Genomic DNA, 18,365 nt, shown 5'->3' on the forward strand with positions numbered 1-18,365 from the left:
CCTATGTTTTAGTAATTTCTAAGTTTTAGTAGTTAGCTGAGGCTAGCAGAAATTATACCAAAGAAGTAAATCATTTATGGGTTCTAGAATGAGAGGTAGCTTTGCGTGTTGCCTTTATAGTAGAAATTGCTCGACTAAAATTGCTTAAGGCATTCGTGGTAAATTTTCAAAGAAGAGGGATGACTTGGTAATTAACGGTATCATAGAAAGTTTGGAAAGTGCTTCAAAGGTGACTGATTTTTCAGAGAGTAATGCTGAACTGGGCTGGCTGAGACCAACGTGGAGCTTAAACACTTGGTAAGATTTTAATTTGAGGGATTTTGGGTTACATCAAATTGATCCTTGTGGCTTTGTGAGATGTTGAGTTGATTTCTTAAGTATGTTTCTTTGCGTTCCACCGACATGTTGGGGGGTTTATCGCCAGTAGAGGTCCTTTGAGACAGCGCATCGCTGGAATTTTTCTCAGCCTGCGTAGCGTGGGTTCTAGTTCACTGCTTGCCTGTGTGGCCACAAGCATTCTATGGGAAAGAGTCTTGCCCTTGTAATCAGCGACAAATGGTACTGCCTCTGAAAGATGGTTTCTGAGATGGTTTCCCTGGGTGAAAATGTTTTGTCAGGAGAACATGGACCTATGTTAAAGTTATAATGAAAATTTCTAAGTTTTTGTTTAATTACAATGCTAAGTATTTTTTATCTTCCAGGACAGTAATATTTCTGAAGCCAGAACATTACATGTATGATGATTGTACAAAACTCATTTTATTTGACAGGCAAACAGAGGAAGAGCTTCCAGCACTAGTTTGCTCCCCCAAATGACCTCAACAGCTAGGGCTGGGCCAGGCTGCAGCCAGGAGCCAGGAACTCAGTCTGGGTCTCCCAGGTGGGTGGCAGGGACCCAAGTACTTGAGCCATCACCTGCTGCCTTCCACAATGTACATTAGCAGGAAGCTGGATCAGAAGCAGAGACAGGAGCCAGGACCCAGGACCTGAGCCAGGTGCTCTGATAAGGGTGCAGGTGTCCCAAGCGGTGTTTATCTGCTAAACACCCACGCAGTGTACTGATTCTTGGTCGTGTGTTTTCAGTTTTTGAGAAGTGGTTAAAGGGGAAACGTTCTGGGGAACGCTCACACGGGACTCGGGCACTTTGCACCCCGCAGCGCGTTTTCCTAGATGTTCCTTGCTCACGGCTGGCTGTGGTGCACACTGTGAAAGTGGCTTTGACCTGGGTGACAGTTGACTTGATTCTGCTTCGTGCCCCTGTCCATATGTTCTGGAGACCCGGGCCTGCCCTGTGTTTGCAGGCACTTCCCACTGGGGTTTCAGGAGCTTCTAACGGAGGGAACAGAAACGTAATTTGACCCTCTGGGTTGGGTTGTCAAATGTTTACATTTCTCCTGTAGCCAGTTAAAAGTGTATTACCTGGCACCTTATGGTAAGCCTGGCTCCAGCGGACACAGGCAGGTGTGGGCTCACCAGGCTGTCTTGTGTGGAGCCTGCCTCGTGCGTGTCATCTGGGTGGAAGTCGTGGGTGTTCATGGTTCAGAACCAGCAGTGGGGTCCCCTGCCTAACACACAACCGGACCTGAGCCCCAGGTCAGCTGAGGCGTGGAGTGGGGAGGACATGCCATGGATCTTTTCTGGAAGTGAGAAGTTTACCGTGAACCCTTGGGGCCTCCTGGGCACTGACCTCAGGCCCTGTAGGTATGGGTCCCACAGGGTCTCTGCGATGTGCATTGTGGTCCCAGGAGCTGAAAGATTTGCTAGCTTCCTGCTTGTTGTGACTTGGGGTGAGTCAGAACCAGTGGCTGGTTTGAGACCAACTTCTTGCCAGCCTCCTCTAAGGTTCCCATGGTTTAAATCACCCCACCGTTCACAGATGTATAGGACTTGGCTCTTGACAGTAATTCACTTCTCCCCTCAGTATACATTTTTTTTTTTTTTTTGGAGAGGCAGTTAGTGAGATAGAAAGGTCTTCCTTTTCCGTTGGTTCACCCCCCCAAATGGCTGCTACTGCCGGCGCACTGTGCCAATCCGAAGCCAGGAGCCAGGTGCCTCCCATGTGGTACAGGGCCCACAGACTTGGGCCATCCTCCACTGCCCTCCCGGGCCACAGCAGAGAGCTGGACTGGAAGAGGAGCAACCGGGACAGAATCCAGCGCCCCAACCGGGACTAGAACCCCGGGGTTCCGGCACCACAGGCAGAGGATTAGCCTAGTGAGCCACAGCGCCGGCCTAGCAGTTTTAAATTGTTACTTATGTTTGTGAAAGCCTCCGCTGGATCACCTCCCAGATGCCTGCAACAGCAGTGCCGAGCCAGAGTGAAGCCAGGAGCCTGGAACTCCATCCGGATGTGGGGACTCAGGTACTTGAGCCACCATCTGTTGTCTTCCAGGGTGCCCAGTAGTACGAAACTGGGATTGGAAGCATAGCTGGGATTCAGAGCATCCTAAACACACTGCCACTGTTCCTTCTTTAACCGGACTTTCGTTCTGTGTGCTCACCCTTATTCTCCTTGTAAGGATAAGGAAAGTAAAAGCTCTAAGGCACACCCACCCGGGCAGTGGGCATTCCTAGCCCCCCAGCGCTGTGCTGTGAGCTGCTTCCACCTGATGCTGCACATACTGCTGAGGTGGGCATGGGATACACTCAGGTGTGCATCTGATCATGCGTGGGTGGCTTTGCCTGCACCACTGGTGGGTGACGTTGACTGTGAAGCACACCTCTGCCGCCCGAGGCCCCGCAGGCCCTGGGAAGCGTGGGCGTTGCTAAGAGCACTGTTGCCCCTCCTCAGTCGCCGTGGCCTGGCGAATGCATTGTTGACCCTGCCTTTCAGAAAATACGGAGTGCGGCGCCTAACAGGTGTGATAGGTTTTCACCAAGTGTGGTTTTCCAGGCAGGGTTCATGGGACCTCCGCCTAGTGTTAGGCCAGGCTTGACCTGCGTAGGAGAACATTTGTTGGTTTGCCTTAGATACTAGTGTTGAGAAACTTTTAGAAGGCCCAACTCCCTTTGTCTTGATTAGCTTTCTAGTCTACTTTGTTTTTTTTTTTTAAACACTAGTAGAGTCTTTTGTTATCTTTTTGTCTCTTTTTTAAGAAATTATTTATTTGAAAGGCAGAGTTATAGAGTGGCAGAGAGAGATACCTTCCATCTGTTCGTTCACTCCCCAGATGGCCACAGTGGTCATGGCTATGCAATGCTGGAGCCAGGAGCTGCTTCCGCGTTTCCCACATGGGCACAGGGGCCTTTGCTGCTTTCCCAGGTGTATTAGCAGGGAGCTGGATGGGAAATGGAGCAGCCAGGTCTTGAACCGGTGCCCATATGGGATGCTGGCACTGCAGGCAGCAGCTGAACCCACTAAGCTACAGCACTGGCCCTGGTCCACTTTGATGCCTTGCCATCTAATTCAGCAGCCAAAGACAGTGTAAAAGTTATTTCTGTAATAGGGCTATTTAGAGAGAAGTAGTATCTTAATTCTATTTGAACGCTCAGAACTCATGTCTTAAAACTCGAGAATCACACGGGTTCAGTGTTGTTTTTTTTCCTGTGTAGTGTCTCCATTTGTAGTGAGAGGCACTGTGTTGCCTCCTTTTCTGCACGCGCCCCATGCATCCACCTCCAGGGCTCACTGTTCTGGATTCTGCCCTGTCAGGTGTGCCATTGAGTGAATGGAGGTTTCACTTTTTAAAAAATGTTTTAAAGATGTATTTATTTCGAAGTCAGAGTTACACAGAGAGAGAAGGAGAGGCAGAGAGAGAGGTCTTCCATCCACTGCTTCACTCCCCAGTTGGCCGCCAGCAGCCGAAGCTGCGCCGATCTGAAGCCAGGAACTTCTTCCGGGTCTCCCATGAGGATGCAGGGGTTCAAGGACCTGGGCCATTTTGCACTGCTTTCCCAGGCCATAGCAGAGAGCTGGATGGGGAAGTGGAGCAGCCACAGCGCTGGCCCCAAGATGTTTCATTTGTGACACTGCCTTGCTGGTTGCCAGAGAGGGCAGGGATCCAGAACTGAAAAAGATGGGCCTAACTTCTCAAGGTGTGTGGTGACCCGTACTCTTGGAGGCAGGGGAATCTGTGTGAATTTGAAAAGGAGTTCTGTAAGTAAACGGTCCAGGTGCTGCAGCCTTGTGGCTTTGAGCTCTTCCCCAACACATGAAGACAGGATAAGCTCTGGAACAGGATAGTGTGCTACACAGGGGACGGAGATTTCTTTGGTCCTCAACAGACGTGGCCGGAGGACCCTGTGCGACACCGGTGTCCAGGACTTGTTGCACCTGGAAGCCATGAGGGTGTAGTCCACAAAGTGACACCGCGGGCACTCTGAAACAAGTGCTTGTCGGGGAGCCAGATATTTGAGGGACACTGTCACCCTGGGGATTTGTCCCGAGTTCTGCCCCTGGGTGTTCATCGCTGCCGGGACATCCTTTGGCATTGGAGGGCTTTGGTCGCAGCTTGTGAAGCCCAGCACGTCCCCTGGGGTCAGTCTGCACTGGTCAGCCTCGTCCCAGCATGCTTTAGGGCTGTCTGGGCCCTCAGGAGCCTGGTCCAGTGCTTTCTCTCAAAGAACTAGATAGGAGCTGCATCACTTCCCAGGTGTCGCAGTGGTGGGGAGGAACTGGATCCAGGTCTCTCGGCCATGGATGGCAGGACCCCAAGTGCTTGAGCCACCACGGCTGCCTGCCAGGCTCTGGAATCAGGAGCTGGGAGTTGAACCCAGGCCTGTCAGTGCCCGCCCCTCCGGTACAGCAGCCTCAGCTCTGTTCCCCACATGCTGCCTTCTGATAACCACCTCCATGCTTTGTGTGAGGATGGCAGAGTCCACGCTGTCGCTCCCTGTCTCAGGCTGGTTTTCCGTGGCTGCGTCTGCCCTAAAAAGCCCCCAGGACGTGTGTGTGCAGGGCAGGTCATGACCTGGGGTGCCCACACAGTCACCCAGGACCTGAGTCTGGGGCCCGTGGGAGTCAGAACCCCGGGGATGATCCCAGTACAACTGGGAGGAGCCCAGCGGCTGGCTGTCCCTGTTGGAGCTGGAGTTTGGGGGTGGTGCTTGTCCCTGGACGCTCTACCCTCCCTCTTTTCTCTCGGTCTCTCCTTCCTGGCTTAGTCTTTTCAGAGCCTAGCAGGCCACGGCTTCCTGCCCCCTGGCGTTGAGGGCAGAGCCCCCTATGGAACCTGCTTTGCTGGCATCGGTGCCTGGCGCCTTGGTCTGGAGCAGTTAATGGTTCAAGTTCATGGCAGTGATTCTACTAAAAGCCACAGTTGTATAAAGGCAGACCCCTGAGGCATATGCGTGCCCCTAGCAGCTGGGTTTTTGTTGGGGACTCTGAGCTGGTGCCAACCCCGTGTGCCAATGTGCAGTAGGGGCAAACTGAGTGCTTGTTGGGTGACAGTACCTATTGGAAGTTCTGGGTGCAGCGACAACGGTTTAATATGAAAGGCCCTCATTGTCCACCTTCATTTCTTTTCCTCCGAGTCATTTTTTAGAAACAGGTTTTCGCAGCGCCTTGGTCATTCTTGGTTAAACCTGCCCGTGCTCGGGTTGGCATGTGGGACATGTCCCAGAGGGGTTGGAGGCCATGCTGCCCTCCTCCAGGGTCTGCCTGCGTGGATAAGACAGAAGTCCTCTCACTGGTTTAGAAGCGTTTATCGGGCCGGCACCGTGGCTCACTTGGTTAATCCTCCGCCTGTGGTGCCAGCATCCCATATGGGAGCCAGATTCTAGTCCGGTGGCTCCTCTTCCAGTCCAGCTCTCTGCTGTGGCCTGGGAAGTCAGTGGAGGATGGCCCAGGTCCTTGGGACCTGCACCTGTATGGCAGACCAGGAGGAAGCACCTGGCTCCTGGCTTTGGATTGGTGCAGCGCCTGCCGAAGCGGCCATTTGGGGACGGAACCAACGGAAGGAAGACTACAGCAGAGCAGCCACTCTCCACGCCAGCCACATGCCGTGGCCATCAGAGCCTCCCTGATGTGGGGGTCACGGGAGGGAAGGCTTCACCCGGGGGAGCCCGGGAGCTGGGCAGGCGCTGGGATTTTCCTGGGAGCAGAGGGCTGGGAAGGCCGTTTTTGCTGGAGGAGCAGTAGAGGGAGGTGTGGGGCCTGGAGGAGCTGGGGCCAATTGAGACGACTGGAGCCGGATCCGTAGGGAGGCTGCGGGCTGTGTGCGTCCGCTTGCCCCTGTGAGGCCTGGTGCTTCCTCCCCCGGGAGAGGAACAGAACGTGGTTCTCGGATTACTTTTATTTCTAAGTGAATGGTCTGGTCAGTTGTGGGATCCCCTCTTACCTCTTAGCACCAGTCTGTCCCGGGATCCAAAAGGAATGTGACTTCCTGGGTGTCTTTGTTTTCAGACCATTGAGCTAAACAGCTTAGTGACTATTTGATTCTCTACATGGACAGCCAACACAAAACGGGGGAAAGTGCCGGCTGCCCCAGGCACAGGGAAAGTAGGTGGCTAAAGGGGACAGCAAAAGGCGGGAGAAGTCACGCGGAGCCTGACCGTCCCTACCCAGAGCGCGCACGGGGGGACCGGGGCCAGAGACAGAGGGGCAGGAGAACTTGCTTTGGGTCCTGGCTGATGAGGAAACAGTGGGGACCAGCTCAGACTCTGCCTCCAGGAGGTAAGTCTCAGAGTGGCGCGCGGCACAGGTGGCTGGAGACGCAGTGGGCGCGCTGGGCAGCAGGCAGCAGCCCCCCGTCCTCGTGGGCCGTGGGTCACGGCAGCCTGGGCTGCAGGTGAGGTAAGTGAGGTGTCGCGAAGGTGGCCAGCCGCTCCCCCAGGCTCGGGTCGCCTTCCAGAGACAAAACCGTGCTGGGAGTCGGCGCTCGGTGCCACAGTGCCAAAGCGTTCAGTTCTTCCCTCAGGTGTCACCCTTAAGAGGACGCACCGGAATTAACTCCTGTATTCTACCTAGAGGCAGGCGCAGGACTTGACCTTGGAAGGTCGGCTTCTGTTTAAGGGTGGCTTCTGTTTCCTGCTTTTGTGTCCGTGGGATCCAAGGTGAGCGCCGCAGGCAGGTGCTTGCTGGGGTCAAGTTTAATGCCGAGGGTGCTCTCCCACGCTCTGGGGATGCTGCCAGCCACAGGACGCCACGATGAGGGCACTGAGACTCCTGGGGTTCCCTGCTGGCACCTCTCGGCCATGCCTCCCTCCTGCCTCTCTACACGCATTTACTTTCTTTTTTAAAGATGTACTTATCTACTTGAAAGTCTGAATTAGAGAGGAAGAGACGAGAGATCTTCCATCTGCTGGTTCACTCCCTCAATGGCCAAGGCTGGGCCGGGTCAAAGCCAGGAGCTTCATCCGGGTCTCTCACGTGGGTGCAGGGGCGCAAGCACTTGGGCCATCTGCTGCTGCTTTCCCAGGCGCATTAGCAGGGAGCTGGGTTGGAAGTGGAGCAGCCTGGACTAGAACCGGTGCCCCCGTGGTGGGCCTGGGCTGTAGGTGGTAGCTTAACCCCCTGGGGCTCAGTGCCAGCCCCGCCCTTCACTTTTTTTTTTTATTTGACAGGTAGAGTTATAGACAGAGAGACACTTCCATTGGTTCACTCCCCAAGTGGCCGCTATGGCTGGTGTGCTGCGCCGCACCGATCCGAAGCCAGGAGCCAGGTGCTTCCTCCTGGTCTCCCATGTGGGTGCAGGGCCCAAGGGCTTGGGCCATCCTCCACTGCCCTCCCGGGCCACAGCAGAGAGCTGGACTGGAAGAGGGGCAACCGGGACTAGAACCTGGCGCCCATATGTTGGCATCGAAGGTGGAGGATTAACCAAGTGAGCCACGGCGCCGGCCCCCTCACCCTTCACTTTCAAAGCCAGACATGGACAGTAATTTCTCCAGTGCCCCCACGCTCTTGAAAGGCCCCCAGGTGGTTGGGAGACATACGTTTATCTGCTGAAATGCTTAATGCTACTGTTCATTCCTCCTGATTGCTCCAAGCCTTCGACTTGCAGGACCCCTGTCCCCCGGTTCTTCCCCCTCCACATTTCCCCTACCCACAAGGATGTTCGGGAAAGGCCGTGGGTGTGTGTTGATCCCATGCTCAAGTCCACACCCACCAAACGCTCTTCTTTCCTTGGACAGCCGTAGACTGCGGCTATGGGTCTTGGACAGTAGCCAGGCCCACTAGGTGAGCACGTGGGGTCAGGTGGGGAACCCGCCCAAGGCCGGGATGACACCCCTGTCTGCTGAAGCCGGACTTGATGCTGAGGGAGACGCCCGGGCCCTGTCCTCCGGGTGTCTCATCAGGAGCCCCCAGAGGCCTCTGGCTGTGCTATATGAGGTGTCTGATGTAGCAACACCGTGAGACAGCCTGGCATTGCCTCCCAGCTTGCTTCGCAGTACTGAGTTACACGGCTACAAAAATAACACGCGTTTCTCTGCTGCTCTTGGGGTGGGGGTGGGGGGGAGGACGAAGCCCCAAGGCCTGTGCTGCTCCCCTGAGGTCGGACACAGCACCCCCAGCTTGTAGACTGCCCAGGTCGGTCTGGGTGTTCTTGGCAGTGTCTCTGTGCTCATGTGTGGTTGGGAGGGCGTCTCCCTTTAGCTGAGCGCCACTGTTGTGATCCAGGGGAGAGCTGCTGGGGCCCAGAGACAGAGAGCAAGATTGCATTGGAGGGCCTGGGGGTTGGTCCTCAGTTCCTGATGGGGGGGTAGGTTGGTCAAGCCCAGCTTCATTTTAAGCCAGGCTCCGGAGGGCGGGCCCTGGTGCTGTGCCTGGCACCCGAATGCCGGCCAGTGATGTGGAGGTTGGCAGAGTTGTAAACACCCCAGAGCTTCAATTTGTTGCTGAACCCATTTCTCTTTGGGGGAGGGGTTTCAGTGAGTCCGTGCTCTATAATGGTTTTGGGGGAGCAGGAACTAAAGAGAAGCCAGGGTTTGGGGAGTCCTGTCTCCCGCGTGCTCCTGGAAGGGAACGTGGCCCCTTGAGTTCCTGTGCTTGGAGCTCTGGATGCGAAGCCCTGGGCGTGATGACGTGGTATCTGAGTGGTGGTTGCTGACAGCTGCTCGGTGGGGATGAACAGACGCTCGCTTTCCGTCCCTGCAGCAGGCCGTCCGACGGGCACGAGGAACGCTGGCACCTTTGGCTTCACAGTTTGTGCTCCCCGAGTTCCAACAGTGCTCTTTCCCCTCACCTGCCGTGAAGCACCTGCTAATGGAAAACTTCCAGAGACTGCGTGTTTTCTTCAGTCCTAGGACCTGTCTGATGTGCAGTGTTTCTTTACGGAAGAACTTTCAGAGCAGTGAGGGGCAAGTGGGTGTGTGTGTGCTATGCACCAGAACCCAGAGCACAAGGCCTGAACTGCTGGTTCCCGCAGGATCAGAGCGGGCGAGCCTGGTGCTCAGTGGAGGCTTCGTCTCCCAGAGGAGTACGGCCTCTCCTAGGCTACCTCTACTGAAACGGACTTCCTGGGAGGACAGACGTTGTCTTCCAGGCACAAACTCCAGGATTAAAACTGCCGGGGCCGGCGCTATGGCATAGTGGGCTAGGCCTCCGCCTGTGGCCTCTGTAGGCACTGGTTTGGGTCCTGGCTGTTCCTCTTCCGATCCAGCTCTCTGCTGTGGCCTGGGGAAGCAGTAGAAGATGGCCCAAGTCCTTGGGCCCTTGCATCCATATGGGAGACCTGGCAGAAGCTCCTGGCTCCTGGCTTTGGATCAGTGCAGCCACTGTGGCCATTTGGGGAGTGAACCAGTGGATGGAAGACCTTTCTCTTTGTCTCTGCCTGTGACTTTATCTCTCAAATAAACAATAAATAAAATCTTAAAAAAAAAAACCCAAAGCACAGCTGCGTGAGGATGAGGTTGCCAGTGGAAGCCAGTGCCTGTCCTTGCAGAGTGATTCCATCAGGATGCTCAGAAAAAAATGGTCGTGGTGGGGGTGGGGGTGGGAGGTTTGTGGCTGCAGAACCCTGAGCATCCCGGGAGTGGGCTTGGGCACTGCTTATTTCAGTAGCACAGGATTGCTTTCTCTTTTTTATTTAAAGATTATTTTTATTTGAAAGAGTGACAGGGAGGGATGGAAACATAGATCTTCCATCTGCTGGTTCACTCCCCCAAATGACCACAGCGGTCAGTTAGGGGTGGACCAGGCTGAAGACAGGAGCAAGGAACTCCGTCCGCGTCTCCCCCAGGGGTGGCCAGGGCATGAGAACTTGAGAGCCATCAACTGCCGCCTCCGCAGGCGCGGAAGCAGGAAGCTGGATCGGGAGCGGAGCAGTCGGGTCTGGAAGCCGTGTTCCGATGCAGGATGCTGGTGTTGCAAGCTGAGAATTAACTTTGTTCTTTTCCTCCTCTTGGAAGGTTCCATGCAGGCCCCAACAGTGCCGTGGATGAAACTGGACAGTCCTCCCCCTCCTCCTCTTTTCGCAGAAATCCTGGCATCCAGAGACGGCCATTGCCTTGGGAGAGCAGGAAGCCCTCTGCTCTCGCGGGAGGCGTGGCTGTCCCGGCATCCCCGCTCATGGTCCTCTCGGTGCTGTTTTTCAGGTGTGGCTGACGAGCACGCCCTGGCGGAGGAGTGCCTGCGGAGAGGCCAGCCAGCCCTGCCCGCCCAGCCTGCCAGCGCCCGCCTGCACAAGCCGCCCCGGCACACACCCGTGGCCAGACACGTGCAGCACCCGATCTGGGAAGATGACGAGGAGCAGGACAGGCTGCGGGTCCCCGGCGGCTGGGAGTCCCCCACGTGCTCAGCAGGTGTGCGGAGGGGACCTGGCGTGCCGCGTGCCCCGAGCGATCATTCCCTAAGGGCAGAAGGACAGAGAGGACAGAAGTCACGCCTGTGCTGTTGTGTGCTGACCTGAGCGGGTTGGAGGCAGGAGGGAGCTGGGGGCAGGCACCAGGTGGGTCTGAGGGGGAGGCAGGGCAGGTGCCTGCGCTCCTCGCTCACCTCCGGGGGCTCCTCCACGTGAGGTCTGGCCGCCGTGGCTAAGAGCTCCCGCACTATTACAACGGGGTCCCAGCCTGCTGTGCCGTGTATGAAGTGTGTTGTCTTGGGCGGAGGATGAGAGCCCCAGGGTCCTGCTCTCATCGCCCCTGCTGCCTTCTGTAGCTTTTAGCCTAGTGCCCAAGGTCTGTGACTTAAGCTGCTGTGCCCAGGGGCTACTCCCAAGAGGCCTGAAGGGGCCTGGGCCTCAGCCTGGGCCACCTCTTGCCTCCCACCCTTCGTGTCAACATCACCCACCTGTGCCTTTGGCATTGGCTTCAGAACCAAAGGAAAAGCCCCAGGGAGCCAGGCCCTCGGGCGCTGTTCCAACCTTGAGCTGTAGGTGAGGGTGGAGACCGAGCCTCCTCCCTCCTCTGGGGTGCCCTGGGCTTCCGGAGCCTGGCTCTGCCCTCTTCCCACGTCTGACAGAGCCTCAGGGGCCCCGAGGGTGTGCTGTGTGCACAGAGCATTGACCTGGACTTGGTCTTTAAGCCAAAGCCAATTTAGTCACCAGCATTCCCGGGTTCCTGCCTTCAGCCCTCCTTGGTTCCCATCAGGCCATGGCAGGGTATGCGTTGGAGGTTAAATCGGACAGTGAGCGCCGGGTGTCAGGGTGACGTGGGCAGGTGGCAGGAGGTTGACTCTGTGCACGTGGGCAAAGCCGTACTGTGTAAGCAGGGAAGTAAGAAGATGAGGGTCTGTTTGCTTTCTAGAACTAACTGCCCAGAAATCCACCCCTTGTCGTCTGTTCTAGTCCTTTTCAGGAGAAGCAGAGTGGCTGACGTGGTTTTTAACGGGGCACTAGAGGATGTGCCCTCCACAGTACTAGCCCGGGGACATGTGTGTGCCCCTCGCTGGCTGAGGTCCTCCTGGGCCTTGGGCTCCCACTGCCCAGCGGCCCTGCTCTGCAGGAAGACGGAGGGGAGCATTTGGGGCCAGGTTCGCCTTTTGCTGTTCAATTGAATGACAGAGCCAGGAGTTCACCCTTAGGGACTGGGCTTGTGGAGGCTTCCCCAGTGTTGGTTATCAGCTCCTGGGTCCGTGGGTGGTCCGTGGGAGGCATAGTCTTTGCAAGGTGCAGGGTTGTAGCCTGGGTGTCCTGGGGCAAATATCACCTGAACAGCTTCAGCCAGGAGGGTGACCTACGCGGGGCGTTCGGTGCCTCATAAGTTTTCTGGTTCGCAAGAACAAGGCGTGAGGGGGTGGGCCTGCCTGGTGGAGCTTTGTTGAAAAGTAAAACAGGCTTCCCAGAACAGGAGCCAGAAGAGGGAGTGTACCGCTGGTAGCAGCCGGCGCCCGAAGGCACACACATACCCTTCTTTTAAAATTAGATTCATCCTCTCCCACGGTGGGGCACCTGTTGCTGTGGATTCCCCAAGACCCCTGCTGTTGAGTGAGAGAGAAACTTGCCACTGCTGAAGAATTTGGCGGGGTGGGGGGGGTGGGGGGGGTGGGGGGGTGGGGGGGGTGGGGGGGTAGTGAAGATAGAAAAGTCTTTCTTCTTCCTCAAATCTCATTGTTTTGTCAGTTTCTATCTTCTGGTTCCTTATCAGATGTCTTTTCTGCATAAGAAAGAAACTATAGTTGACTGATAAACCCCAGGACAAATCCTTAGACCAAGGAGGCAAATGATAGACGTTTTATCTGTGCCTGCTTCTTCCTCCCCCATGGGGGCCACAAGCTAGGAGCCAGGCACCTGCCAGGGAGGGCTTTGGATGCTGGGGAGCTGGCCACTTTCTCTTTTCAATCATGGCAGGAGGCTTTGAAAACAGTACCAAAGTTAAATCATCAAAGAACTAAAGACATGATTCGCATAGAAAAAAAAAAAAAATACAGGGAGCCCATCTCAAAGACTTAGAGATGACAAAGCCACTTCAAGGGAAGATCCTGTAGAACTGCTACAGAGTAGTAAATAGAAGTGGTTGCTGCTCTTTGAGGCAGTAAAACCTCTTTTTCCCACCAGCGGAGTGGTGAGCGTCTCTGCCGAAGCCGGTTATGCCTGTGCGTCCAACTTTGCAGAGCCTGGGCGCTCGGTTGCATCAGGAGTGGGTGGAGCAGGGTCCTGTCTCTCTTGCAGACATGAATGACCATGTTCCTGCTTCCCAGGAATCCCTGCTCTCAGAAAAGCTAGGCCAGGCGTCTCGGGGCTCCCATGCAGCCTCAGGAGGTCTTGCAGTCCACTCTTGGCTGGCTGTGCGCATCTTGGGCAGTTTGTCCTAAAAAAACAGCACCAAGCAAGCCACATCATTACCCCAGAAGTGTCAGGGGCCCCTGCCTCCTGCTGCCGGCCGTTTGTCGCCGAATGGAAGGGTGACATGTTAGAACCCACGAGGGGGGCTTCTCCTCGCTGGGCCGTGGCGAAGTGTGCGGACACACCCCGGTGATTCCTGGGAGTGAGTTTTCTAGGCTAACAGTGAGCTGTTGCTTCAAATGGGCGAGGCTAAGAGAGAGAACTGACCACCTGACTTTGAGCCAGCGTGGTTCAGGGCTGAGGTGGCCCTTGTCGGTGTTGGGCAGGTGACAGGGTGAAACCGTAACACGATTTGCCCGGCTGGCATTTGCCATCATGTTGAATGTGCTGGTACTCTAAATGACTAACCCCCGTTAGAACTGGCTCTGCTTATGTTAGAGGTCGCGCGCACGCTGGTGGTGCATCCGGGAGCCAGGAAATGATTAGGTATGGGTAGAGCTTTGAAAAAGCATTAAGTGTATTTTTTTTTCACTCACAGATTTCACACACACACACAGGCCTATTCCAGAAAGGGAAATTAAAATTATCTACCGTAAAAAAAAAAAAAAAAAAAAAAAGATGAGTCACAGAATAAAATGGATCCTTTAACCTTTTTTGCTTGTTCATGTGAAGGTTGCTGCTCACCCAGGAAGCTGTGGAATGCCTCCCTGTTTTGCAGTGCCCAGCACGAAGCTCTTAACACAAAGACTGGCATTTAACCCCAGTGCGCGCTTTTTAATGAAACTAATTTATGTACTTACACGTGTTGTCTGTGTTAAAACATTTTTCAGCAATTTCTTAACACTTTTTCTATGAGGACCTTTTTGTTTTTTAAAGCAGTCATTGGCATGAGAAGTCTTGACGCCTCTGTAGAGGGCAGCTGGAGGAGGCTGGTGGCTCCCAGCATTCTCTCGATGTCTTTGGTGGCCCAAATTCAGGATCAGGCCCATGGCCTGCACCCACACGCTGGGGACTGATTCCAAGGCCATTCCTGCAGAACTAAAGTCAGAGTCCTTTATTTCGGGCTCTTTGGACACAATGTGCCTTTCTCCTTTGGCTCCCGCTAGTGAGTGGGTCGCACAGCTGTTGGCTTGAAGCAGCTAGCACAGGGAAGATAAAAGGTCCCCATTCTCAGACAAGAAAGGGCACTCTGTCCTGTGGAATGCCGCAGGGCCGGCTTGCACCTGCAGAGGGCGCTCTCTCTGAGAAGGGCTTCCTGTGGTCAGGTGCCTAGGGGCTGTGCCTAGTGACAAGCCAGGCTGGGGGGCGGGGTGCAGTTGGAGGACCCAAGGTGAAGTCAGGGGCACAGGTGGCTCTGAACCCCGCTGTGGGGTGTGGCTCTGAGGGGTCCGGTTATTTCTGCTCTCTGCACGCGTGTGACGTTCTTCCAATCACACGACAGGTTCCCCAGGGGACAATCTAAGAAGGCAGCTGGTGTTTGTCCTTGAGTTTGAGAAGTGGACACGATAGCTGGCTTTGTGTGGCTCACTTAATTTCCATAAAGCGGGGACCTGCTAGGCGGACCTCTGCCTCCTCGCGGGGAAGCAGGTGCTGTCGTGCCGTGTTTTACACACCGTGTCTCCTTAGGAATCAAAGAAGGTGGCAAGCGGAAGAAGCAGAAGCAGAGAGAGGAGTCGAAGAAGAAGAAGTCGACCAAAGGGAATCGCTAGGCTGGCCTTGGCCGGGCCCACGCGCGCTTGCCCCCCGACAGCCGCGCGGCCTCGCTTGGTGGGTGGCTGTGCTGTGCTCACACTCTAGGTAGCGGCATCTTGTTCAGCACGGGCCCCCCGGGCCACACTCTCTCATAGCAGGATTACGGACACGCGATCACCGAGCGTCAGGGTCAGGGCTGTGAGAAGAGACGGGAATGGACAATCGTGGGTGGCCGTGGTGGAGATCTGGGGACGCGGCCTGGACTTCCTCTGCCTTCCACTCCCCGCCCTGGCCCGCGCTAAGTGCGTTATCGTTTCCCTCGAGTTGTTTAGGACCTATCTCGCCCCTTTGAGCGCTCCACAAGCGACAGGAAGACTCGCGCTGTTAGAAGGGTGATGACCCCCTAGCCCAGCGACGGTGCAGCGTCTGGAATGAGAATGGAGTTCAAGACCTCAGCTTAAAGACCACCCACATCCCACAGTGAACGGAGGCTGCCAGGCCACTCTGCGGTCCAGTCTCCCACGTGCCAGGTCATCAGGAGTCACTTCAGATGTGAAACCATTCCTCCTACTTACTGTTTGCTTTCTGCTCTTCTCCAGGTCGTCCAAATTCGACTTCAGATATCGTTTGGTTTTGGCTAAATTTCATCCTTTTTTTTTTTTTTTTTCTTGGATCCATAATTATATACTCTTTTCAGCATCCTGCTCAGCCCTACCGCCTCTAGCTTTTATTATGGTTTAGGGCCCTGCTGGGAGAATCGGCTGGTTGCCCGTCACCCGTGCAGAATAACCAGACACCGAGCAAGTAGGTAGAGCTAAATGGTCCAGTCGGCAAACACTGGCCCCCGGCAGCCGTCGTCTCGGCCTAGCTAGGTTCTGTCCAGCTTCCTCTAACCATTCCCTCGCATGGTCCACTGCTTCCTAACCTTCTCTCTCTCTGCTGAGCCCTGAGTAGGATTCTGGTGTGGCCTGCATGTTCCCCTCGGGGAGTGCCTCCTTCCTTCTTAACACGATCTGTGGTTCATAAGTGCTTTTTCCTTTGTCCTCCTGCAACTGAGGGCATCGTAAAAAGCTTGGAGATTTTAAAATGCCAGCAATTTTAACCTAGCAGTGTGGAAACGGGGAATTTTTTTTTTTTTTTGGGGGGGGGGTGTAGCGGTGCCACAGGCTTAGAAGCCAGAAACGAATGTCCTCTGAAAGTCTCAGTTACAGAGGGTTTGCTCTGTTGGGGTTTTGGTGGGGAGGTGATGTGGGGCACAGAGTGGATTGGTGTGTTATGCTTATTACGGAAACTGTTACCTTGAATGCCTGATGTATTTGAATGCTGCCTTCGTAAATAAAATGTAAGCCTTCTTGAGGAGAGCCCACCTGCCGCGTCGTTTGTGTCGGGAGATCGCACTGTTCCTAACGAAAAATAAAAGCGGTTCTTTGACACTTTGAAGGATGAAGTGATACTGGGGGCGGGGCAGGAAGTTAGATTGTGAGACACCTTGCTGCCCGGGGTGGGGAACACGGTGCTGAGCGGTGCTACAGAAAACCGGAGGGAGCCACCGCATGGAGATTCCCTGGATTCTGACCTGGCTTTGGTCAGCAGCCGAGACAGGACTGATCGCTGGTTGAGTGCTGGGTCCTGCTCACGTTCCAGGTTGTCATCATCAGAGTAAGAACTCCACCTCCCATGGTGCCCGCGCAGCCTGTCTGATTTTTACAGAGAGTCATCGCTTACCTTAGCTGCTCAAGTCCCAGAACTGGCTGGTGAAATTGTGGCTAAGGGGGGATGAGTCCCACCGAGGGAAGGTTCTGTGGCTCCGTGCAGCCCCAGCACTTTGCCCGTGAGGCTGGGCTCCTGCCTAGCAGGTGCACAGCAGCAGACGTTGTTAGCAGAGCCGCCGACCACCCGGGGAGCAAGCTCTTGCCAAAGCCTCATCTGACCTGTCCAGGTGTGTGAGCTCATGTCCAAAGGCGGCTCCTCCTGGCACGGCTGCATGCTGGGGAGACCGGAGCCAGCACCTATGGAGCGCCTGCTGTATACCAGGTCAGCTAGGTGATTACATGATTACCAAGGGAGGAAATGGGCACAAGGCAAACAGATTTTTTGGTGTGCCCCCAACCCTGGGCCTCACCCCTTGTTAGAGCTGGAACCGAGGTATTCTTAGGGAGTTTGCTGTGTGCCAGTGAGCAGTGTTCCTGCTGCCGCAGGACCCCTGCCTCCCTGGGAGACCCGGGCAAGACCCTGTGCCTGAGGTCACCACGCGACACATGATAGACCCTCAGCAGGCACGTGCGGGGGCTCCTGTGGGACAGGTGGGGGCCCAGGCTGAAGGGAGGCCTGGGGCTGTGGCACCTCCAGTGCCGCGTGGGCCCGAGTCCAGGCAGACAGTGTGGCAGTGGCCGCCTCCTTCCTGAGGGACTCCGTGCTGTGTCCCCACCTGGGGCCGGCCACCGCTTCTCCGCTGCATCATCTTCCAAACCCACATCCCAAGGATGGACTGTGCTGACCAAGATGACCGGGAGGAGCTGATGTCCCCTCGTCCCATCACCCTGGTGACCACCGAAGGAGTCCCTCCTCCCCTGCCCGTCTTCATGGGTGGAGAGTGGATGTGGCTCTTCTCTGCACACCAGCCCGCCACCACCAGGGGGCGTGCCGGGAGCAGGCGGGCAGCAGGGCCATGGTGTCAGACAAGAGGGGGGGTGGGAGATCTGTGCCAGCGTGTAAGAAAGAGGCATGCTGGGTGAAGTCGGGCCCCCCGGGAGGCGTCTATGACAGCCTGTATGTGACCGTGTTGGGACTGGAGTCCCACCTCCGCCCTTGTCTAAGGAAGTGTGGGGCTGGCCCCTCGGTTATGGGGAGTCTGCAGGCTGCAGCTCTGGCTCTGTGGGAGTCCCCACTGCCCCCAGTGTGCTGATGCATCGCTGGAGATGCCAGTCACTGGGGCCAGCAAGAACCGCCCTTGGCTGCTTAGTGCCTCCTACAGGGGTCCACCCCGCACCCTTCACTCAGGCCAGCAGTGACCTAGCGGGACTCTGCCACCTCGTGCTACGACCAGCGACCTCGCCTGCAGCCGCGTGTTCTCATCGCAGAGCGAGGCCGTCGGCACAGGGAGCTCAGACAAACACGATTCGATGGCACCGTGGATATCCGGACCTGTCCCACGCACGGAGGCTGCAGAAGGCATAGATTATGAAGGAATGAATGGAGGGAATGAATGAAGGACCCTAGGCTTCAGCTGCAGAAGCCAGAGTGGCCCAAGGTTCTTCACCTTTTCAAAACCTTTTCATGAGCAGCCTTAAAAATCTTTTTAAAAATATCCTGCTAAACTATACATCACCTAAAATTTACCGTCTTAGCCCACTTAACTACAGTGCAGTGGCCTTAAATACATTCACACTTAGTGCGTGCATTTCCAGAGCCGCCCCTCCCTGGGGCTGGCGCTGTGGCATGGTGTGTCAAGCCACCCCCTCTGAAGCCCACATCCCATATGGGCACTGGTTCAAGTCCCAGCTGCTCTGCTTCTGATCCAGCTCCCTGCTAATGGCCTGAGAGAGCAGTGCAGGATGGCCCAAGTGCTTGGGC

At 55.6% G+C, this 18,365-nt stretch overlaps 1 protein-coding gene across 4 annotated transcripts in view; it reads left to right on the forward strand.

Moving 5' to 3' along the window:
• The window catches only part of DNAJB6 (DnaJ heat shock protein family (Hsp40) member B6), a 65,606-nt gene extending 49,403 nt beyond the window's left edge, over nucleotides 1-16,203 (forward strand). For 3 of the 4 annotated variants that reach the window (XM_062192932.1, XM_062192931.1, XM_062192933.1), the window contains exons 9-10: nucleotides 10,474-10,680; nucleotides 14,727-16,201. In XM_062192932.1, the coding sequence (XP_062048916.1) occupies nucleotides 10,474-10,680; nucleotides 14,727-14,809 (290 nt within the window). In that variant the 3' untranslated portion in view covers nucleotides 14,810-16,201. Of the gene's footprint in view, nucleotides 1-10,473; nucleotides 10,681-14,726 lie in introns of all 4 variants that reach the window. The other variant, XM_062192934.1, reaches the window with a different exon arrangement.
• Nucleotides 16,204-18,365: the final 2,162 nt, after the last annotated feature.

This window comes from Lepus europaeus, chromosome 5 (assembly GCF_033115175.1).
Source record: "Lepus europaeus isolate LE1 chromosome 5, mLepTim1.pri, whole genome shotgun sequence".
Lineage (NCBI taxonomy): Eukaryota > Metazoa > Chordata > Mammalia > Lagomorpha > Leporidae > Lepus > Lepus europaeus.